Below are 24,979 nucleotides of genomic sequence, written 5' to 3'. Positions count from 1 at the left end.
GCGGGATTGTTCCAACACAAAAGTTGTTAGTGAAACCTGAAGCATCTGGCTGCTGATCAGGAATGTCGTGTAACTACATTCACCAGGATTTACCACGTGTGTCTGTCTGGTACGAGGCCAAGGAGCAGCCAGGCAGTGTTTTTACATGTCATAGGTTTTCAATCAAGTCAAGTGCCAACATCTGACTCAGCAGGTTTTTCTTTTTATTGTTTAAAAAAAAAATAAGTTTTTCCAATATAAATAATTGAATTGCACTTCTGATGTGCTCTCTCTTTGTAATCTCGTCATTCGGTCCGGCACCTCAGCTGCAGGGTCATTTCTTTCTTCAAACTGCACACCCAAAACAGGAATGCATATATAATTTTATGTGCACAAAGTGGTTTACAGCGAATATCGTGTTCTCCAAGATCTGCTGGACTAAATGACTAAACTCTATGTTACGCATCATTAGACCTCTTGTGCTTATTTTAGGCTCTGTTCACACTAGCAGCATGGGTTCTGGTTATAACCGAAGCTATGACGGAACTGTTAATCGACGGATCCGGATGGGCACCGATGGGTTCTGTTGACTTCAATACGATTCATCGGTCCCATTTTTTAAAATTTGTGTTCCATACAGCAAGAATAGCGCTACAGCCTGTGCTCTTCTTCTCTTTTTTTTTTCTCTGAATAAATATGGGAGCTTGAGAAAAACGGATCTCTCGAATGCAGATTTGAACGAAGCCTTAGTAAACTGTATTTTTAATATAGTAAATGGGGAACCCCTTTACTGTGTATGTTTACTGTATATTTTTCTTTATAGATATAATATGTGTTTACTATGTTACGTTCACAACATATTTCCTTGAGCCACAGAGCAAAGCTCCCGACCTGGATACAGGAGCCTAAGGCCGGATTCACACGAGCGTGTGCGTTTTACGCGCGCAAAAGCTCCGTGTGTCATCAGCAGATGATCCGTGGCTGCGTGATTTTCGCGCAGCCGCCATCATTATGACACTCTGTTTTTATGTATGTAAACAGAAAAGCAAGTGGTGCTTTTCTGTTTTCATTCATGGTTTTGACTACTGTAGCGCGCATCACTTCAATGGGTGCGTGATGCGCGAAAAACGGGCAAATATAGGACATGTCGTGAGTTTTACGCAGCGGACAGACGCTGCGTGAAAATCACTGACAGTCTGAACGGCCTCATTGACTAACATAGGTCCGTGCGACGCGCCCATTATACGTTCGTCTGAATAAGCCCTAAGAGACAGAGGCTCACAATTCGGTCCCAAGTTGTTCATTTTATGAACAAAACTGATTTGTGTTACAGCCTGTGTTAGGGCAGGTTCAGACGTGGCGGAATTGCAGTGGAATTCTCCATTTGTTTCAATACATTTTTAGGCAAGTTAGTTCAGACGTTGCGGAAAACTCTGCTGTGTTTTCTGCAACGTCTGAATTGCCTGTCAAATATGCAAAGGTTGGTGCAGATTCGTTGCGTAATTGCCCCAAATCAGCACTAACATTTGTAGCGGAAAAACTCTGCCACGTCTGAACGTGCCCTTATAATCCAGAGCAGAATTCACAATTCTGCTGGTTGTTATTGGGAACAGCCAACACTTCTCAGCATTCTGACTGCACAGCTGAGCTCCTATAATTAGGGTTTTCAACTGGCTGCAAATTTACGGACAATCCACCAAAAAAAAATAGAGGCGTCCGTGATTTTTTGATTGAGGAGCGGGTTCAAGTTATCGTAATTTGAATTATCATTTTTACAATTTCTAGTAAATTCTCCTAATGTGTTCATGTTAGTATCTGAGATATAGACATACATTACTTATGATTTTAATTTGGTTTTCTAATTTGTCCCTGAAAAGTTTTGTCTGTCCCAAATTTTTTAGTTGCCCGAAAAAAAAAAAAGATGGTTGGCAACGCTGCCTATAATGTAGTGGGAGGGTTAGGTTCTTACTACCTCAGATTACTGTACAGTGCCTGGAGTACACACTGATCTACATGACCATCCTCAGAGCAAGCTCTGTGCCGACAGAAATAATAGGAGATTTCAGCTCTGGAGCATGCAGTATTGTGAATACAAGCTGTTATGCTCTGTACACATCTGTGTCGCTACCTCTTTGCCAGATTCCATCATTTAACCGGAAACGTAGCTCTGCATGCGTTGTAAGTTAATGGGGTCCGTCAGGAGTCGGTGGTATCTGTTGTACGGAAGGATCAGTATTAAAGTAAATATTAGTAAATTAAAGTATTTAGAAAGTTACTCAAAAAAACGATAAAATGATTTTTATGACTCTTTTGGACCCAGTCAGGTTAATGGATCCACATAGAGCTCCCCTGTTGTACGCGCTAAGCGTACATCACAACATTAACTTGCTTGTTTCTGTATTTAAAGAGGCTCTGTCACCAGATTTTGCAGCCCCTATCTGCTATTACAGCAGATAGGCGCTGCAATGTAGATTACAGTAACGTTTTTATTTTTAAAAAACGAGCATTTTTGGCCAAGTTATGACCATTTTTGTATTTATGCAAATGAGGCTTTCTAAAGTACAACTGGGCGTGTTGAAAAGTAAAAGTACAACTGGGCGTGTATTATGTGCGTACATCGGGGCGTTTTTACTACTTTTACTAGCTGGGCGTTCTGACGAGAAGTATCATCCACTTCTCTTCACAACGCCCAGCTTCTGGCAGTGCAGATCTGTGACGTCACTCACAGGTCCTGCATCGTGTCTGCACCAGAGGCTACAGTTGATTCTGCAGCAGCGTTTGCAGGTAAGTAGCTACATCGACTTACCTGCAAACGCCGATGCTGCTGCAGAATCAACTGAAGCCTCTGGTGTCGATGTGTCCTCGCTCGTCCGACACGATGCAGGACCTGTGAGTGACGTCACAGATCTGCACTGCCAGAAGCTGGGCGTTCTGAAGAGAAGTGGATGAAACTTCTCATCAGAACGCCCAGCTAGTAAAAGTATTAAAAACGCCCCGATGTACGCACATAATACACGCCCACTTGGACTTTTACTTTTAAACACACCCACTTGGACTTTTGCAAGCCTCATTTGCATAACTACAAAAATGGTCATAACTTGGCCAAAAATGCTCGTTTTTTAAAAATAAAAACGTTACTGTAATCTACATTGCAGCGCCGATCTGCTGCAATAGCAGATAGGGGTTGCAAAATCTGGTGACAGAGCCTCTTTAAGTAACAAGCGTCAAGGCTGTGCCGCTTATCAATGTGCCCTAGAACATTTCGCTCATTGATATGTATGCAACCATTGGCATATTTATATAGCTGATAGCAAGCAGATATTTGGACTCTTGCTGGATGATGTTTTTTGGATGTAAGCCACTCATAGAAGTATATTCTAGTCATATATGGGATTACGCGCCCTTGCTGTAAAAAAGAATATTAGAAGTCACCGAGGAGTCCGTGACGCAACAAAAGCATAAGGCCCCATGCACACGAGCGTATATTTGCGGCCGCAATTCACCCACAAATCTGCGGGTGAATTGCGGCCCCATTCGTTTCAATGGACCCATGCACATGATCGTGGTTTCCACGTTCCGTGCATTGCCCAGGAGCCTGGACCGCAAAAAGATAGGACATGTCATATTACAACCGTATTTTGCAATCCAGGCTCGTAGAAATGAATGCACGCGGTCATGTGCGCGGTCCGCGGTTGACACTCCTCAACCGTCCGAGCCGCAAATCACGGCCGTGCACATCACTATTCCTGATCACCTCTGCTGCTGCAGGGCTTCTTTTTTTTTTTTTTTTTTTTTTTAAGTCCTCTTTTCTGACATGTCTGTTTTTAATACTGGTTTTCTTCATGAAATAGCTATTCTGGAGCATCTTTACTTAGAACTCTGCATTTTGTCCCTCTGTTATTCCTCATGGAAATGTAAGAATACATTGACAACTGGGTGTTGTTCCCCTTTTCAATAAGGTGTTTCCTCACACAGTCTGACATTGTCCAATCGATGTTGACATAGTCATCGTGTGTAGAGAGATTGTTCTCCTTGTTAATGGGGCGTAACACCCAATTGTCAATTTATTCATACATTTCCTGGAGGAGCCGCACAACGCAGAGTTGCAAAAGCTGCTCTAAAATGATTATTTAATATTTTATTTTATTTTTACTAAAACGGACATGTCAGATTCCTGTCCACGACTGATTGATCATTCTTCAAAAAGGTCTGCAGCATCTGAGGTGTGTATTATGTTTTACAGCAACTTTTCCTAAGTTCCTTATCTTTTGCCAACCACTGACACGTCACCCAATTTCCATTGGGTGATAACATGTTTTGGAGCTGTAAGGCTATGTTCACACGTTGTATTTTGCAGGCAGAATTTCTGCCTCAAAATTCCATTTGGAAGTTTGAGGCAGATTTTCCTCTCCCTGCACGCCGATTTTCACGGCGTTCTTCGCCCGCGGCCATTGGGCACTGCGGGCATAAAACGCCGCGAAATACACTTTCTCTGCCTCCCATTGAAGTCAATGAGAGGTCAGAGGCGGAAACGGCCGAAGATAGGGCATGTCGCTTCTTTCTCCAGCGAGCCAGTTTTACCGCTCGCGGGAGAAAACCGCCCCCGACTCACATTGAAATCGTCGGGAGACATTTTCGGGCCGTTTTTGACAAGCTTTTTGGCGCGGTTTCCACGTAAAAAAACTCGTAATAAAACTCTGTGAGAACTTAGCCTAATGGTGGCCAAATTGGTTGCCACCAGCCTTCTCAGAAACAGATATGACTCTGAAACGGCGGAATAGTATTTTTAAGAACTCTTTTACTTATTGATGGGTTTTTTTTCCCCCTTTTTCAAGGGATTGTTTTTTTGTTTTTTTTGAATACTTCGAAGTCTTTTGATCGTTCACTCGAGCCATTTTGCATCATTACCTTGTTCTTGGCAGTATTAAATCTAAACATGAGTTTTCCATTTGTAAGTATCTCATCTATTTCCTCCATCACCATATCTTTTTCTTGTGCTGAGTGAATAACACTGGACAATCCCATATGTATTTTAACAGCGCATTGAAAACCGTATTGACTTATTGCTTTTGCCACTGAAGCCCGTGTTTACCTTTAGGGACTAGAAGTTGGACGCTTGTCAAGTCGTGCAGAATAATTTTGGCTATTAAAGTAGTCAGAAATCTGCTGCTGTTTCTGGCATGACCACAATGGCCTATTCCGGAGGCGCATTTATGACTTGAAGCTGATTTTTCTTCATAATCCAACATATTGGAGCTCATTTAAAGCCGCTCTACACGTTAAACCCCATTCTACTGTCCTCTGTGCAGGAAAGGCTCTCGCTCGCGGTTCGTATTAATTACACTGGAATGACCGTAGAGAAATGGCGCCTGGTGGCAGAGCATTTAGACATAGCCATGAGCTATGTATTTTTTATTTTTATTGAAGTAGCTGAAGACTAAATTGCCTGACTATTAGCTCAAAAAATGAATATTATATTATGTCAAATTGGCTAAAGATTGTCTCATTTCTGAGCTAGCCAAATCCCAGGAGTCAGGTAGTCAATCCACGAAGTACACACACATGCAAGCACCCATAAACTATTCTTTTTTATTAATGAGTGCGCACCATCTTTAATGTGTACCTGTCTCCTTGTCTGACGTGTCTGTGTTAATAAGTACTTATAGTCCTAATAAGATAAAAGTCTTGGAGCATCTTTTCTTAGAACGATGTGTTGTGCCCTTCCTCTGTTATTCCTCCTGGAAATTTATGAATAAATTGAAAATTGGGTGTTACCAAATGGGGGTGTGTCCCTACACAGACTGACACTGTCCAATCAGCTGACTGAGTGAGACTGTGTAGGGACACGCCCCTCTGACCAGGGGAATGGTAACACCCAGTTGTCATTTTTTTTTTCCCCATACATTTCTAGGAAGAAAAACAGAGGAACGACACAACATAGATTTCTAAGAAAATGTGTTCCAGGATTGTTCTTTCATGGGGAATGAGTATTTATTAAACCAGGCAAGTCAGGAGAGGAGACTGATCCTTTTTTAAGGGGGAATAAAAAAATACTGGTGACATTTACCATCATATGCACCTCCTCTGTTGTCCAATACTGCAGTTATAGGGCATGTTCACATTTGAATATCAGTTTACGTATGGAGTTAATCTACACAAAAAGCTGCGCTGCTTTGTAAAAATATTTCACTATTGCTTTGCTCTGATCCGAGGTGCATTCACAATTCTGTAGGTTTCACAGCGGTTTCTTGCTGGCTCCATGTTTGTACAGAACTTACTCTGGTGATTTGGATCCTGAGACGTGTAGTTTTTACATGAGTTACTAAAAATAATCTGACGTGGGAAGATTGATGGGCCACTACATTACAAGAGCTCCACTTAGCTGCCATTGATGTCTGCCGACAGGTTGGTCAACAATTTACAGTAACGAGCAGAATTGTGAATGCAGCTCTGAAGTTAAGGCCTCATTTACACGAGCGTGTGCGTTTTGCGCGCGCAAAAAACGCTGCGTTTTGCGTGCGCAAAAGGCACTTGGCAGCTCCGTGTGTCATCCGTGTATGATGCGCGGCTGCGTGATTTTCGCGCAGCCGCCATCATAGAGATGAGGCTAGTCGACGCCCGTCACTGTCCAAGGTGCTGAAAGAGCTAACTGATCGGCAGTAACTCTTTCAGCACCCTCAACAGTGAGTTCCGATCACAATATACACCAACCTGTGAATAAAAAAAGACTTTCATACTTACCAAGAACTTCCTGCTTCCCCCAGTCCGGGCTCCCGGCCGTTGCCTTGGTGACGCGTCCCTCTCTTGTCATCCGGCCCCACCTCCCAGGATGACGCCGCAGTCCATGAGACCGCTGCAGCCTGTGATTGGCTGCAGCCTGTGCTTGGCCTGTGATTGGCTGCAGCTGTCACTTGGACTGAACTGTCATCCCGGGAGGTCGGACCGGAGTTATCGGTAAGTCAGAACGTCTTTTTTTTTTTTTACAGGTTCATGGATTTTCAGAGCGGAAGTCACTGTCCATGGTGCTGAACCAGTTTAACGCTTTCAGCACCGTGGACAGTGACTGTCTCCTGACGTCGCGTACCCGAACATTTTTTACCGGTTTCGGTCAAAACGAGTTGGGCCGAACCCGGTGAAGTTCGGTGCGCTCATTTCGAATTTGACACTCCGTTTGGATGTTTGTAAACAGAAAAGCACGTGGTGCTTTTCTGTTTACATTCAGGAGTTTGACAGCTCTTGCGCGAATCACGCAGTTCGCACGGAAGTGCTTCCGTGCGGCATGCGTGGTTTTCACGCACCCATTGACTTCAATGGGTGCGTGAGTGCGCGAAAAACGCACGATTATAGAACATGTCGTGAGTTTTTTTCTGCGCACACGCGCTGAGCGCAATTCACGCATCGTCTAAACTGCCCCATTGACTAATATAGGTGCGTACGACATGCGTGCAAAGCACGCGCGTCGCACGCGCGTATATTACGTTCGTGTAAATAAGGCCTTATACAGATTGTAGTGTAGGATCAGTAGAAGAGAAGTAAAGCCGCAGATATTTTCTCTATATAAAATCGTTAAATGCTGTTCAAAGGGAAACATTTGCTTTAAGGGGCTTTTCATTAAAAAAATATAAGTTGTGGCTGTAAAATGTTAAAATAGAAAAATACCCACTTAAAGGGATATTCCAAAAATCTACTTTTGTCCAAGGTTAAATTTACACGTGTTCGTTTTAGTGTTTATCAATTTTGGAGTTTTTGCAACAATTTATTCATATTTATGGAAAAACACAGCAGTTTAGGCAAACTTTTTTTTGGGGGGGGGGGCTGAAAATATTAAAAATCTGACACAAGCAATTAATTGATATGTTCAATGTGCTTTTGCCTAAGGCCCCCTGATTTGTAGGTGAGGGAATGCATAGCGTTTTGAGGTCTCTGATTGGTAGTTGAAGTGCTTAATGTTGTGAGGGCACCTGATTGGTAGTTGAGGGATTGCTTAGTGTTTGAGGGCACCTGATTGGTAGTTGAGGGACTGCTTAGTGTTGTGAGGGCACCTGATTGGTAGTTGAGGGACTGCTTAGTGTTGTGAGGGCACCTGATTGGTAGTTGAGGGATTGCTTAGTGTTGTGAGGGCACCTGATTGGTAGTTGAGGGATTGCTTAGTGTTGTGAGTGCACCTGATTGGTAGTTGAGGGATTGCTTAGTGTTGTGAGTGCACCTGATTGGTAGTTGAGGGATTGCTTAGTGTTGTGAGGGCACCTGATTGGTAGTTGAGGGATTGCTTAGTGTTGTGAGGGCACCTGATTGGTAGTTGAGGGACTGCTTAGTGTTGTGAGGGCATCTGATTGATGCGTTCATTTAATAAAGAGATTGGTTTCGATGACCGATCCCCAGGGCTTTTGTGTTTCATGTAGTAACAGACCGTTCTCTCTTCCAGGTTGGGCTCATGTGGTATGTGCACTATATATTCCAGAAGTCCAATTTGCAAATGTTTCTACGATGGAGCCTATTGTCTTACAGTCGGTGCCACATGAAAGATACAATAAGGTAAATTATCAATTTTTTTTTACAGCTTGAAAGTGTGAAGAATGTCTGGTAACGCTGGTACATCATTGTGGGAAGCCATTTTGATAGCGAGAGGAAATTTCAAAGTGAATAACCATGAAGAAAAATAAGTGTTCTTCCAATTGCCACTGTGTTGTCTTAGGATTCCCCTCCCCTACTGACAAAATCTCCTACTATGAAGCTCGTGAGGCATAAGCTAAAAATTCTCATCCATTCAAAAACTCTGGGGGAGAGAACTCCGTGTTCGATGTAAATAAAATACAGGTTTTTTTTTTGCTATCCAGATACCGTCATTAAAGAGTTAAAGGGGGCATGCAAATTCCTGATTAGTTAGAGGGGTTGTGCAGAAGGTGAAAAACATGGCTTCTTTCTTCCGGAAGCAGTTCCCCCACCTATTCATGGGCTGTCTTGTATCGCAGCTCTACTCTATTGAAATGAATGGAGCTAAACTGCAATACCACACGCAACCTGTGGGCAGGTGTGGCGCTGTTTCTGCAAGAAAGAAGCCAAGTTTTTCTAAACCTGTGCAACCCTTTTAAGTGTCGTCTGATATATGCACAGATAGACTTTTTAGTCATGTTTTATACGTTCTGTTAGTCCAAAGTAATTGTCTAGTCACCTTAATGAATGTATTCTCATGTGAAGCATTTATGGCATATCGCCAGGATCCATATTGTGGGGCCTCACCTATGGGGAGAACAAGGGTTTGTTTGCCGATGCAAAGCGGCCGCTCAGTGGAGAAGTGGCCTTGTGGCTCTTTACATTGAAGTCTATGGGAGTTCTAGAAACCGCTGCGGGAGAGCCATATAAGTACCATATTACGATTCAGTACAACGTGTACCTGTAATACGCCGGTACATGAGGCCTTGCAGCAATATATTGTCAAGGGCACCAGATCAATGCATTCAGCCCGTAAATATAAATAATTGGAAAAGTCGCAGCTGTCAAACATGACATTTTTTAATGCCGTCCTCTCAGAATGGCGAAGATATATTTTTGAAAATCAGAATTTATCATTTAAATTTTTTTTTTTTTTAATTTTTTTTTTTTATAGACCGGTTCACTAAAATTATACATTCATTCAGAGCAGATAACCTTTATAAATGTGCAAATTCCCACCTATTCATATGATTGACAGTTGTCCTTCTTTGGTGCATTTAAAGATAAATCTCATTTAGAAGAGGATAACAAAATACTAGCGACCGTATACAGCAGTTATTGATCTCGAGAAAATGACAAAGGAAAGGCAAATATCTCGCGGTTATGAGTGATTGTCCCTTTTCTTAGTAAACTATATTCTGAGATTGTTTTCTCGTGACATATTGTACTTTATGTTAGTGGTAAAATTTGGTCGATATATTCAGTGTTTATTTGTGAAAAACCACAAAATTCTGAGAAAATGTGCAAAAATTAGAATTTTTCTAAATTTAAATGTATTTGCTTGTAAGACAGATAGTAATACCACACAAAATAGTTACTAGTTCACATTTCCCATATGTCTACTTCGTTTGCATCGTTTTTAAAAGTATTTTTATTTTTCTAGGACGTTACAAGGCTTAGAACTTTAGCAGCAATTTCTCACATTTTCAAGAAAATTTCAAAATGCAATTTTTTCAGAGACCAGTTCAGTTCTGAAGTGGCTTTGAGGGCCTTCTATATTAGTCCCCATAAATCAACCCATTTTAAAAACTAGACCCCCTCAAAGCATTCAAAACAGCATTCAGAAAATGTTTTAACTCTTTAGGCGTTTCACAGGAATTAAAGCAAAGTAGAGGGGAAATTTACAATTTGCAATTTTTTTTTTGCCAAAATTCATTGATGGTAATTTTTTTTCTTCAACACAGAAGGTTTTACCAGGGAAACACAACTTAATATTTATTGCCCATATTCTGCAGTTTTTAGAAATATCCCACATGTGGCCCTAGTGTGCTACTGGACTGAAACACAGGCCTCAGAAGCAAAGGAGCACCTAGTGGATTTTGGGGCAGTCTTTTTTAGAATATATTTTAGGCCCCATGTCAGGTTTGAAGAGGTCTTGTGGTGCCAAAACAGTGGAAACCCCCCAAAAGTGACCCCATTTTGGAAACTACACCCCTCAAGAAATTTGTCTAGGGGTACAGTTAGCATCTTGACCCCACAGTTTCTTTACTAAACTTATTGGAATTAGTCTGTAAAAATGAAAATCTACTTTTTTCTAAAAAGCACCCCAACATTTGTAAAGCATCTTCTCCCGATCACGGCAATGCAACATATGTGGTAATAAACTGCTGTTTGGACCCACGGCAGGGCTCACAAGGGAAGGAGCACCATTTCGGTTTTGGAGAGCAGATTTTGCTGGAATAGTTTTCAGTGCCATGTCGTGTTTGCAACGCCCTGGAGGGACCAAAACAGCGGAAACCCCCAAAAAGTGACCCATTTTTTAAACTACACCCCTCAAGGAATATTTCTAGGGGTATAGTTAGCATTTTGACCCCACAGGTTTTTTGCAGAATTTATGAGAATTATGCCGTGAAATTGAAAATCTAAATTTTTTCTAATAAAATGTAGTTTTAGCTCAGATTTTTTCATTTTTACAATAGATAAGGGAGAAAAAGCACCCCAAGATTTGTAAAGCAAATTCTTCTGAGCACAGGAATACCCCATATGTGGTAATAAACTGCTGTTTGGACACACAGCGGGGCTTAAAGGTCGGAGCACCATTTGACTTTTGGAGCTCAAGTTTTGCTGGAATGGTTTGCGGCGCATGTCACATTTGCAAAGCCACTGAGGGGCCAAAATAGTGCAAACCCCGCAAAAGTGACCCTATTTGGGAAACTACACCCCTCGTAGAACTTATCTAGTGGTATAGTGAGCATTTTGACCCCACTGTTTTTTTGCTGAATTTATTGGAATTAGGCAGTGAAAATGAAAATCTACATTCTTTCCACTAGAATGTTGAATTTTTTTCATTTTTGCTTGCACAGACGGCAGGGCTCGGAATGGCAGGAGTGCTACTTGGCATGTAGATTTTGGTTGATTGTTTTTTTTGGGCGCCATGTCGCATTTGCAGAGCCCCTGAGGTACCCGTACAGTAGAAACCCCTGAGAAATTACTCCATTTTGGAAACTATACCCCTCAGGGTAATCATCTAGGGGTGTAGTGAGCATTTTTATCCCACAGGTGTTTCATAGATTGTATTAGAATGAGGCAGTGAAAATGAAAAATGTATTTTTTTTTCGCCAAAAATATGTAGTTTTGCACCCAATTTTTTTTTTCCACAATGAGTAATAGGAGAAAAAAAACCACACAATTTGTTACCCAATTTCTCCCGAGTACGGCAATGCCCCATGTGTGGCCCTAAACTGCTGTTTGGGCACATGGCATAGCTCAAAATGGAAGGAGCGCCATTTGTTTTTTAGAGCGCAGATTTTGCTGGACTGGTGTACGGGCGCCATGTCGCATTTGCAGAGCTCGCTAAGGTACCAGAGTAGAGTGTAAAACCCTGAGAAGTGACCCCATTTTGTAAACTACACCCCTCAAGGCATTTATCATTTGCCTGGACATATGACAGGGCTTAGGGCTTTTATTAGTGGTGTAGTGAGCATTTTGACCACACAGGTTTTTGTTTTTTTTATTAGAAATGAATGCTCAGTGGATGGTGCAAAGTAAAAATTGCAAATTTCCACAGGTATATGCCATTTTAGTGCACAATATGTTGTGCCCAGTTCGTGCCACTGAAGACGACAAATACCTCAAACTGTTAGGGGCCTTTCACACGAGCATGTTACGTCCGTAAAGGACGGAACGTATTTCGGCCGTAAGTCCCGGACCGAACACAGTGCAGGGAGCCGGGCTCCTAGCATCATAGTTATGTACGACGCTAGGAGTCCCTGCCTCGCTGCAGGACAACTGTCCCGTACTGTAATCATGTTTTCAGTACGGGACAGTAGTTCCACGGAGAGGCAGGGACTCCTAGCGTCGTACATAACTATGATTCTTGGAGCCCGGCTCCCTGCAGTATGTTCGGTCCGGGACTTGCGGCCGAAATACGTTCCGTCCATTACGGACGTAATGTGTGAATATGTGGGCGTAAACTGCTGTTTGGGCACGCTGCAGGGCTCAGAAGGGAGGGAGCACCATTTTGCTTTTGGAGCGCAGATTTTGCTTAGTGGTAGTTTTGTTTGGGGTTATGCTGGTATTTCAGTTTATGATGTGGGGGTATATGTAAGCTGTGCGGAGTACATCAGGGCATAATAAGAGGGTATAATAATGAAGTAAATAAATAATATTTCATGGACATGTGGCCGGTGTTGCACTGATAAATGGTGCCCGATCTTATCCACTTTTGGACACTGCCCATTTTGCATCGCCATATTCTGAGAGCCAGAACTTCTTTATTTTTTATTCACCGTAGCTGTGTGAGGGCTTATTTGTTGCGGGACAATATGTAGTTTTCATTGGTACCATTTTGGGGTACATGCGATTTTTTAATTTAATTTTTTGTCAAGCAAGGTGACCAAAAACCGGCAATTCTGATGTTTTTATTTTATTTTTTATGGCGTTCTCCATGCGCTGTGAATGACCATTTTACTTTATTCTGCGGGTCAGTACGATTACAGCGATACCATATGTATATAGTTTTTCTTATGTTTTGCAGCGTCTGCACAATAACATCACTTTTGTTTCAAATTATTTATTTTTGGTGTCGCCATATTCTGAGAGCCATAACTTTTTTATTTTTCCGTGAAAAATGCTGTGGGAGGGCTTGTTTTTTTGCGGGACGGGCTGTAGTTTTTAATGGTATAATTTTGGGGTACATGCAACTTTTAGATCCCTTTTTCTATTCTGTTTTGGGAGGGGTAGTGACTAACAAACAGCGATTCTGGAATAGTTTTTTATTTTATTTTTTTACGGTGTTCACCGTGCGGGTAAAATAGCGTGATATTTTTATAGTTCGGGTCATTATGGACGCGGGGATATCACATATGTGTACTTTTTTTTCCCGTTTTTTTCCTATAATAAAAGGCTTATTATGGGAAAAAAGGCTGTTAGCGTTTTTTAACATGAAACTTATTATTTTTTTTACAACATTTTTATTAACTTGTTTTAACTTTTTTGTCCCACTAGAGGACTTGAAGGCATAAAGCCGTGATCGTTATTCTAATACACTGCACTACCTACATAGTGCACTGTATTAGAGCTGTCAGCTATTCACTGACAGCAAGCCTATTAGGGTTCGCTTACCAGCGGGTTGCCATTCGCAACCATAGGGTGTGATCTAAGGGGTTAATCGGCCGGATCGGAGCCTAGCTCCGGTCCTGGCCGTTAGAGCACGTTGTCCGCTGTGACAAACAACTGACACCAACGTCCGTGGCAACCATCATGGTTGCCGACAGGCTAGAAGACACTTCGATGCAGCGATCGCAGCATCTAAGGAGTTAATCGGCCGGATCGGAGCTTAGCTCCGGTCCTGGCCGTTACAGCGGGGTGTCGGACAGCCGATAACCGGCGGTGTTGGCGCTGGCTCAGCTTCTGGGCCAGCGCTATCACATACACCTTCTCATGGAGCTGTGATTGGTCAGTCTGCTGTGACTGACCAATCACAGCAATCGCCGGCCGGGGACCGCTGTGATTGGTCCCCTGCCATCTTACTCTGCTGATTAACTGTCATAAACAGTTGAGGTCACTGTTCTGTCACCCTGTCATTTGACACGGTGATAGTTTTTAGCCAGGACGCACAGGTACGTCCCGGTGCCTTAAAGCACTGCAATACAGGATGTACCGGTGCGTCCTGGTGCGGTAAGGGGTTACACTAATCTAGAGAATGAAAGCCTCAAGTCTTGTAAAAAATGAAGTAAAAATAGCTGTGATATTCAAAGCGGGTTGCAAAGAGATTATCGTTTAAAGAAGTGCATAGCAGAAATTGAAAGTTTGACCTGGTCAGGGGTATAAATGACCCTTGGTCATGAAAGGGTTAACAGGGTGAATGACTGGGTTTTATTATTCGATTAACCAGTGTTACTCCTAGCTGTGACTACCGCCAGAAACGTACATCTTCCAGTTAGGAGAATCCCTTTTAAAATGAATTTCCACCATGTCATTTTAGGTCCAACATTGTCATGATAAATTTCTTAATATATTTTTACAGTGATGCGAGTTCTGTTTTTTTTCTGATACACCGCTATAAATCCTCTGCATAGACATAAATTTAAATGATAAATTTCTAGCTACACCCAGCCATCACTAGAGGGAGCTTGCTGCATACTGAGTAATTCTTGAGTTCATTGTATAAACAGCATACAGTAAGCTCCTGAGCACCCTCTAGTGGTGCTCGTTCTAGGTAGAGGAATCGCAATTTGCACAAAAAAATGTGGCCATTTGTGCCACGTGCGCCTTCCACGCCACAAAAAAAACAGGGGGTACCATGGGCTCTGCCAAATATTACTATAATTTACGCGAGAAACTGCCATAAATGATTACGCACATTTACGCCATCTGAGGCTTTTTTGTTGCACAGGCAGCCAGCGATGCGTCCCTCTTTATAGATCAAGTGTATTTAACTCCAGCGTGTTTGGAATATGAAACACCAGTCTTAATAAATGACCCCCTCTGTCTATGCAGGTGATTTGGAGCTCTGGATCAGAAACCGGGAGCTCTGACTTTTATACAATATATATATATATATATAGAAATGAATTGGCACAGAATTTTTGATCTCTTGAAATGATAAAAATAAGATGGTGTTTAAGGTTGGACCTTCACTTTAAGGCTGAGAACACGCTGCATTTTCATAGACCTTTCTCCATACATTTGCCTGTTCCCTCCAGCAAAGCTTTATCCTCCTCCAAACATGATGTATGAAATCAGCGACCCGATCATTTATTATTGCACGGTCGGTCATATGCCTCCGCATTCATTCCCTTTGTGCAAAACAAAGCCGCATCTGTTTATTACTATTGGCTTCCTTTTCCAATGCTATTCACATGTGCAGAAAACACACGTGTGTGTACGTGTCCTGAGGCGGCCTGGGGAGGAGAAGTAGACACACAACCTTCAATATGACCAGTAAGGCCTTATTCAGACGAACGTTGTATACGCCCGTGTGCTGTCTATTACAAACGGACAGCAGACGGACCCATGCAATTCAATGGGGCTATTCAGACGTCAGTGATTTTTCACGCAGCGTGTTTTCGTTGCGTGAAACTCACTGCATGTCCTATTCTGGTCCGTTTTTGCGGACCACATCGCCCATTGAAGTCTACGGGTGTGTGAGAATATCACGGACCGCACACGGACGTCGTCCGTGTGCTGTACGTGTTTCACGCAACCGGTGCTAAAGAAATGTTGGGAAAAAAATAAATGTGCACCAACACGGACATTAAAAACTGATGGCGCACGGAACAAACCCTGATGGCGCACGGAACAAACCCTGATGGCGCACGGAGCAAACCCTGATGGCGCACGGAGCAAACCCTGATGGCGCACGGAGCAAACCCTGATGGCGCACGGAGCAAACCCTGATGGCGCACGGAACAAACCCTGATGGCGCACGGAGCAAACCCTGATGGCGCACGGAGCAAACCCTGATGGCGCACGGAGCAAACCCTGATGGCGCACGGAGCAAACCCTGATGGCGCACGGAACTGAAATGGATTAAATATGGTCTGTTTTTTTGCGGACACAAAACGGACACGCTTGACTGAATGAGGTCTGAATAATATTGAGAACCCTTTACGTTGTGTAGTGGTGCGTTCCCCTGTGCGGTTATTCTGCTTGATCCCATTCAACATGTAGCAGAGTGTTGCGAGTGGAAAGTATTTCATACTAAATACAGATTATCATGTACAACAAATTCTGCAGCGTACACTCGTCTTGTGAGACCTTTCCGGCATCGAGGAATCTGTTTTTTGCATTACAGAAGTTTTCATTGCAGATTGACACCAGTTGTAATGTTTTATTCTGTCATTGTTGAAAGCCCTGAGAGCTTGCGATGCTTGTAGTTGTGTTAATATAATATCTTCCTGAACAGGAATGTAAAACTACAGCTGGAGGTGGCCGCAGATCCGCACTGGCTGCTAAAGGTGCGCTACTCCCCCTCCCCCCCTTCCGTACATTACACTATTGAAGTGGCTTTGTAAGGTAGACATTTATAGCGCTTCTCAAATTCTAGACTCCATGGAATAATCTGACTTGTAGATAAATATCGCAGATCATAAAGTGTTCCCCTTTTTTTGCCATTTCTATGATATATTCCCCACTGGAAAAATTCCTAAGGAATTCTAGAATTTTCTGATGTAGAAAACAGTTGTGTATAGTGAAGATGACATTTGGAGGTGGTGGGTTGCTTTATGGTTTGCACACATAGGTCCCCCCCTCCCTCTATGTCCTGTGCATTTATGCGTTCGCTTATTTATTCATTTATTATTTTTTCCTTATTGAAATAGTTGATGCATGTGACCCACGTGCACTCGTCCGCATTGTACAGAGTTTATAGAGCCCTTGTTCGGCACTCGTAGACTTCTGTGGTGCCCTACTGTACCCCCGGACGCTTCTACTTTCACACGGAGGTTTTTGCTTGTCTGAATCCAACAGAATTTTATTTAATTAATAAAATAAAGTGTGGCATGCGCTATCAGATGTTGTATTACAGCGCTATTCTTTCCTATAAGCTAAGCTTTACCCTTTTTATACAGAGCCATTAAACATATGAGGAGCCATATGGAGCACCATACGGTGCCACACAGAGTGCCTATAGCTCTGAGGTATGGAGCCCATTGACTGCACGTGCCTCTCTCTGTACAGCCTAATTCAGACGAGCGCGTGTCATATTGCCCGTGAAAAGCGCCCGTTGTGCACCCGTGCGGGACCCGTTTTCACAGATACCTCATAGGCTTGAGTCTATTGAGGTATCAGTGAAAACGGACAAAATAGGACATGTCCTATTTTTTCACAGGCCCTTGACACGGCCCGTTAAAACAATGGCCATGTGAATAGCCCCATAGAAGTACATGCAGTCGTAAGAAAAAAACAAAAAAAACGGCGTCACATGGCTGAATTATATGCTCATCCGGATAAGTCTGCATTCACACGAGCGTGACAGACTTACGCGCGTAAATGTTGTCCGTGTGCGTTGTGTTGTTGCATCTGTGCTTTGCGAGTGGCGAGTTTTTCACGCACTCGCAAAGCACTTTTTTTTAATTTTTTTTAATGCATTGGGCATCCTTGTGCTGTGCGTGGTCTTCAATGGGCGCGTAGGTGAGTGAAAACTTCTGCATGTGTGAACGGCCCCATTGAAATCAATGGACCCGTGTGCTGTGCGTGATTGCCATGCACAGTACACGGACGAGATTCACGTTTGTGTGCAAGGGCCGTAAGGCATTATAATTATAGCCAGACTTTTCCTGTCTCAAGTGGGGCTCACAATCTAATCTGTGGAAGCTAGTAAAACTAACTCCATTCATAACCCGAGTGCTAGGACAAAAGTATTGTAATCTTGGCTATTATTGATCTATTATTATAGCAATTCATGGTGTGCCACAGAATGTGTTGTCTCATTTTGACATAACATCCCATAGTAACCAGTACCGAATGCCTTCTGTCTAACATGACCATGAGAGATTACCAGCAGGAACACCAGCAATTGACACTTAGGTCACATGACTGACAGCAGAGTGGTGATAATCTGCTGTCTGTATCCAAGGGCAACTAGCAGAATTTTAAAAGCATGCAAAAGGAAGGTGAAAACATTAAATATTTCAAAATTGATACAAAAAACAGCCAAATACTTTCAAAGTTATTAAATGTTTTATATATAGATTTAAACCATGAAATGTTATTTAAGGGGAATTACAGGAACTGGACAAATTGTACAATACAAGTGTGAAAATGTAATTAATTTAATTTACATGAAAATCCAGTGACATCAGAGGCCAAATATTTGTCTGCATGTTATGCTCTGCCTGAAAGTCTTACGTCTACTATTATGTCCGCAAATTCTGCGTCAACGAGGTCAAAGATTTCTCATCACGATAATTTTGTTTCCTTCATATTTTCATGCGGGAATCCGCTGCACTTTCTGGTGAAGGGAGAAAATTAGAACATCCCAATGCCACCTTGGCCGCAACAGGGGACAAACTGGTCACCCAACTGTGGTATACATAGGTTTTGCCTTTAGTCGGTACCCGGCACACGTGGACTGTTATTGGTGATGGCCACGGTTGGGATTTCCACCGTCAGATGTGTTTGTGATGGGGCAGTTTGGTCACTCCTATGAATGTGACCACCTACGTTGTGATTTCTAGATACATTTATCATTGTACCATTTACTGAGCCGTGGTTGACCTTGCTGAGGCAGGAGCATCAATTAAATATGGAAACGCTAAAATGCTGCTATTTTATTCTGCGGTTACGTTGCAGAGAGGACGGGAGCAGCAATTTCCTTTTTGCAATATCACAGCAGCTTAGCGATTTGCACTTTTGCCAAAGCTGCGCCAGCCGGGTCTTGGTTGTACTGCTTTGGAACCACATAGCCCATATGGCTAGAATCCTCTCTGTTGCGCTGATTTAGATTCATGTTACGTGTAACCCTAGCGATCTGTAATTTGGAAGATTAAGATGACGACCTCAGGTTGGGGGTATTACTCTTCAATTGAAGCTTGAATCTACCGCAATACGACATGTACAGCCTTCTATGGCGTCATACATTACATCATCTAGAGGAGAAAACGGGGCAGATTTATTTAAAATTACGACTTTTGTCTTTTTTTTTTATTTTTTTATTATTGCTTCAGAAACTTTTCAGAAAAGTCGTCAAAGCTTAGTGAAAGGGAGCAGGGCCTGTCGCTTCTCAAAACTTTGACTATATTTTACACCAGAAACTGGCGTAAATTATAGCGGAAATCTATACCAACTCATAGCGAGCGTTGATTTCCCTTTCTCGTGCACGGACGGCCCAAAGCTGTGCCTAATTTATTAAGAGGTGTATGCCTCTTTAATTAGGTGCATATTTATCCATCAATGTTTATACGAAGACTGGCATATTACACGCCAGTATTATGGAACCTGCCCCACTGCGTCTCACAGAGGCGTCTCCATAAGTGCACACCTAAAGTGTCCCATCAGTTTGTAATACAGATCTGTAGGGTCAGTGCTATGGAAAACTACAGTCCTTTAATTTTTTTCATAATTTACAACTATGCTTGTTGATTGAAATATACTTAATCTTGTACCTCCATATACAGGTGCAGCAAAGCTAAAGTTATTTGTTGTGATATTGAAAAGCGTTATCTTTCGTTTTGCATAGGACTGCTGGAAAATTTTATAATCATTCTTACAGAATTGAATAACAAATTCGGCTCTGCTATATCTGCAGCATAATTCTCTTCCTGCTGTTTCGGAATTCGTATGTGTGTGTGTGTGTGTGTGTGTGTGTGTGTGTGCGTATAAATATATATATATATGTGTGTGTGTGTATAAATATATGTATGTATATATATATATATAATGTGTGTATGTATGTATGTGTGTGTGTGTGTGTATATATATATATATATATATATATATATATATATATATATATATATGTGTGTGTGTATAGGGGTTGCAGTGAATGAGTCCTGAGAATAATGTACGATATATGGAGACCTTGATCCCGTCTGTCAAGTCGGGGGTCTGGCTGCGCAGTAGCCCCTGATGTAATCCTTATAGGGCTTTGGTGTCATCTAGGGATTTCCTTAATACTTACAACACACTCTGCTATATTACAGAGAGACTGGTGATAATGGGAAGGGGGTCGTCTATACTGTGAAATATTCCAGTGCACAGATTGAAGGGCTGCAAATTTTTATCCCCAGTGTCAGTATATTTTATTTAGGCATAAAAAAATAAGACAAAGACGATAATAATAAAGTAAAATAAAGACGAGTTGTGTTTCCTGCAGCGCTGGCCACCACATAATTGTTCGTGCATGCCCATACTGCAGAAAAGGCTCCAGGATCTGGTCTTAAAGCCGTTTATTAAAATTCCATATGTCGCAGCCACTGTTTCTCGGACCTTTCATATTATTGCTGCTAATCTGACGCTGGAGCAGACAGCAACAGGAAATGAGGGAATCTGGGCTGTAGACACGGAAGAGCATTTTCTCCCCTTTGATGTGTGTTAGACTATGCATGGATTGTCATTGACAAATAAACCTGCCCAAATCACCATCACAGACCTCAGCCGCAAAGAATTCACCTCCCAACAAATAAACCTGGAGAGTGAAGGGAAAATCTGTTAACCCTTACATGGTATATCACAAGAGCTCCATCCACAGGGCTGCCCCATAATCTCATTGTAGACCTATGAGAGTCTAATAGGCGGCAGCTTAGTCCGGTATCGTGTACAGAGTTTGCTCTCTTCGGATATTTAGTTTTTGTAAGGATTGTTTCTTATTTATTTAATTGGATGTGTTGTATTTTTTGTTATTATTTGTTGTTTCATTTTTGTTTTTCTTTATGTCTCTAGCTTTCCTTTTCTTTTATGAGTTGTCTTGGAAGAAAGAAAAACAAACCTTAAAAACCCCAATGCCCTGTATTCTTTTAATACAGTTGTATGAGAAGCATTATCACTACAAATTAATAGGAAAGTCTATAAGGGCCAGTTCACATGGAGTTTTTTTTACATGTTTTTTGACGCGGAAACCGCGTTGGAAAACGCGCCAAAAAACGGCTGAAAATGCCTCCCATTGATTTCAATTCCAAATGAAATTTTGAGGCAGATTTTCCTCCTGCAAAAAACTCAGTGTGAACCCAGCCTAAGGCTATGTTCACACGGAGTATTTTGACGAGTTATGTGACGCGGAATCCGCGCCAAAAAACTCGTCAAAAACGGCCCGGAAATGCCTCCCGTCGATTTCAATGCAGTAAAACCGGCTCGCGGGAGAAAGAAGTGACATGCCCTATCTTCGGGCGTTTCCGCCTCTGACCTCTCATTGACTTCAATGGGAGGCAGAGAAAGCGTATTTCGCTGCGTTTTATGCCCGCAGCGCCCAATGGCCGCGGGCGAAGAACGCTGTGAAAATCGGCGTGCAGGGAGAGGAAAATCTGTCTCAAACTTCCAAACGGAATTTTGAGGCAGAAATTCTGCCTGAAAAATACTCCGTGTGAACATAGCCTTAAGGCTATGTTCACACAGAGTATTTTGGGGGAGGAATATCTGCCTCAAAATTCAGTTTGGAACTTTGAGGCAGATATTCCTCTCCCTGCACGCCGATTTTCGCGGCAATTATCGCGCCGTTTTTCGCCCGCGGCCATTGAGCGCCGCGGGCATAAAACAGCGAGAAATACGCTTTCTCCTGCCTCCCATTGAAGTCAATGGGAGGTCAGAGGCGGAAGCGCCCGAAGATAGGGCATGTCGCTTCTTTTTCCCGCGAGGCAGTTTTACTGCTCGCGGGAAAAAGACGCCGACGCCTCCCATTGAAATCAATGGGAGGCGTTCTCGGGCCGTTTCTGCCGAGTTTTGCGACGCGGTTTCCGCGTCAAAAAACTCGGCAAAATACCCCGTGTGAACATAGCCTAAGGGTCCATTCAGATGTTGCTGTGCAGTTAACACCGTGTCGAATAGTTTTTATAGGTTTTCCTTTTGTTTTGTTTTTTGTCTTTGAATGTTTGTGTGAATCCTTATTTATGTGCGATGTCCCTTCCAGTCTTTTCTGATTGCTGATGCAGCGCTTGATTTACGTTGAACGCCTCCTGTCCTCTTTTTACAGGTAGCTCAATGTAAATCTTTTTGCGTATATTGCGTTAGTACCAAGTTTTGCCCGTGAGAATAGTAATAAAAAAAAGAATTCTCCTGGTCTGTACGGCAGCTTAACACACCTTGTGAGAGTAATATTTTGGCAGCCGTTGCAAGGTGAAGCCGTTTAATTCAAGGAGGCCACTAAAGCGGAATATTTCACCCTCCTCCTCCCCTTCCCTTTTTTCAGGTCAGGCCAAGTTCTTCATAGATTGTCATTTACAAACAAACGTGGGAAAGTCTCCAACACAGATTTGGGGCATACAAGTGATTTCTGTCTCATAAAAGACTAGACCTAGAGGCCTCGGAAGGGGAAAGATGCCATGTAAACCATAGCTACAATGAAGGCACAGACCTGTGTATAGCCATGCGGCCAAGCATCACTGCCTCTGCCGGCATGCCAGGGGTTAAATCCTTTCTGGACAGTGAAACCTGTTTCCTACAAGAAGGCCGGAGGTGTCCTCTTCCCGTGGGAATGCAGCCACTCTTTGCCCTCTTTGCACGGCTCACAACCAGCCTAACAACTAAACGACCAAATCACCGGCTTGAATGCCCGCTTCCTTCTAGCCGATTCAGTTGACTGCCTCGGAGGATTTATTTATTGTAAGCAGTTTTGTCTTCACATGACCAGGGACCCACAATATTTCATTGTTTCCCCATCACCAATAACTGGAAATTTAGATTCTAACGTCCCAATCCTCTCTAAGCAGATTTGGATGCCAAAACCGTAGGAAACCTTTCCATTATGGCTACACTTCTCGAAGTGCGGAAAGAAAAACTATTGAAAACATTGTTACCAATGCCCCATTCTGCTTCGTTATTACGACTACCCCCCCCCCCCCCGTCTCATGTATGTATGGTTGTTCCAGTGTAATGCCCTGCCCGGTACACTATAGGAGGACTGAAGGCACATGACTCCGGCTTTGCTCTTTTCAGGGTCTCATTTTTTCCTTGCTCTTGCTGTAAGTCCTGGCTTAGTACTTCCAGCTGGTTCTCTGATTGCTTTTGATACCCATCCCCCTCTAGCTTGTTATCACTTAGACGCTACACGTGACACTACTCACCTCCTACCTTCCCCCCACATCCTCCATCATGTGCACTGAATTCCAAGTCACACCGGCTTCTTAACCCTTGTGTGCCCCAGTTATACACATCCGTATTTAGGCCTCGCTTATTCTTTGAGATGCAGGCGCTTGCGACAAGTTCTCGCCGCATTTTGAACAGGTATGTATTTGTTTCCGGTGTCCCGTAGACTTTTCGTATAACGAGATCATAATGTGGCGGGGAAGCGGCCATAGCCTCATGTCTTGGGACTAAATTCAAAGTTGGTGGTATAAAGGTGAAGAAATCTTATTTCCTGATGTAATAATAGCGGATGCCCATATAATATTACTCCGCAGAACAGCACATCAAAAATGGATGGATATGCATATATATTGATAAAAATATTCATATTGTTCTACCTTCTCCTATATTCTAGTCACATATAAAAGGATAATGGAATAAAATCCAACGATTTAGATTTCCTTATGTATCCGCTGTCCGTGGTGCCCCTTTTGCTAACTAAGCCCGTTTTGCTAGTGACCATCACTCTACATTGTGACATTCCTCTGTTATTCTTCCTAGAAATGTATGAATAAATTGACAACTGGGTGTTACCAGTTGTGGGTGTGTCCCTACACAGACTGACACCGTCCAATCAGTGCTGACAGAGACTGTGTAGGGACACGCCCCCTCAGTCAAGGGGAATGGTAACACCCAAGTGTTAATTTATTCATACATTTCTAGGAGGAATAACAGAAGAATGGCACAATGCAGAGTTCTAAAAAGAGATGGTCCAGATTTGCTATTTCGTGGGGAATACAAATATTTACTAAAACAGACCCGTCAGGAGAGGTGAGGCCCCGTGCACACGACTGTAGATTTCATCCATCCATAAATACTGTCCGTAAATACCGATCCGTAGTCCTTTATAGTCATCCGCATATACGGAACGGTGTCCCTAAATACGGTCCATAGTGCATCCGTAATGCATGCGTATTTACTGATCCCCCAAAAGAAGAATAAAACGACAAATGATATGCAACATCTGAAAACCCGGCGTCGCCTAGCAATGCTTCGCTAGTTACGGACGGCTATAGCTGTCTGTAATTACGGAAGCACCCATAGACTTCTATGGGGAGTCCGTGCCATAATTATGGCCAAACAAACATTTCTACAGCACGGACACCCATCCGTAAAAATATGGAAAGGTGTCCGTAGCCCATAGACCTAAATGGGTCCATAATTGCGGATTAAAAATACAGACATGTGCATGACAGGTCCTCTAAACACAAGTATTGTCCCATTTTTGCCCACTTAATGCATAAATGACATCAATTCCTTTTGAAATAAATTTGTCTAGTGGTTTCCACTTTTAGTTCATACAGTAGAATTGTGATCTGTTTATTTTAATTACATGGGATCTATTTGATACCTAATCGTAACCCTTTAATGACCATATGAAACTGTATGAAGGGGTGACTTGTATGCTAACAGTTGGGTTTTTTTCTGCTTATTTGCAGACTTGCTATATTTGTGATGAGCAAGGGCGTGAGAGTAAAGCTGCTACGGGGGCTTGTATGACCTGCAATAAACATGGATGTCGACAGGCCTTCCACGTAACCTGGTGAGTTGTCCGATATCGAGAAAATGG

General features: G+C 42.6%; 1 protein-coding gene across 6 annotated transcripts in view; it reads left to right on the top strand.

Annotated features, from left to right (window-relative positions):
- MLLT10 (MLLT10 histone lysine methyltransferase DOT1L cofactor) overlaps positions 1-24,979 on the top strand; it is a 216,530-nt gene that overhangs the window by 83,738 nt on the left and 107,813 nt on the right. For 5 of the 6 annotated variants that reach the window (XM_075827571.1, XM_075827575.1, XM_075827572.1 and 2 more), the window contains 2 exons: positions 8,405-8,514; positions 24,849-24,952. In XM_075827571.1, coding sequence (XP_075683686.1) covers positions 8,405-8,514; positions 24,849-24,952 — 214 coding nt within the window. The remainder of the gene's footprint in view (positions 1-8,404; positions 8,515-24,848; positions 24,953-24,979) is intronic. The other variant, XM_075827574.1, reaches the window with a different exon arrangement.

This window comes from Rhinoderma darwinii, chromosome 5 (genome assembly GCF_050947455.1).
Source record: "Rhinoderma darwinii isolate aRhiDar2 chromosome 5, aRhiDar2.hap1, whole genome shotgun sequence".
Classification (NCBI taxonomy): Eukaryota; Metazoa; Chordata; class Amphibia; order Anura; family Rhinodermatidae; genus Rhinoderma; species Rhinoderma darwinii.
This window is presented reverse-complemented; position numbering and strand designations above follow the sequence as displayed.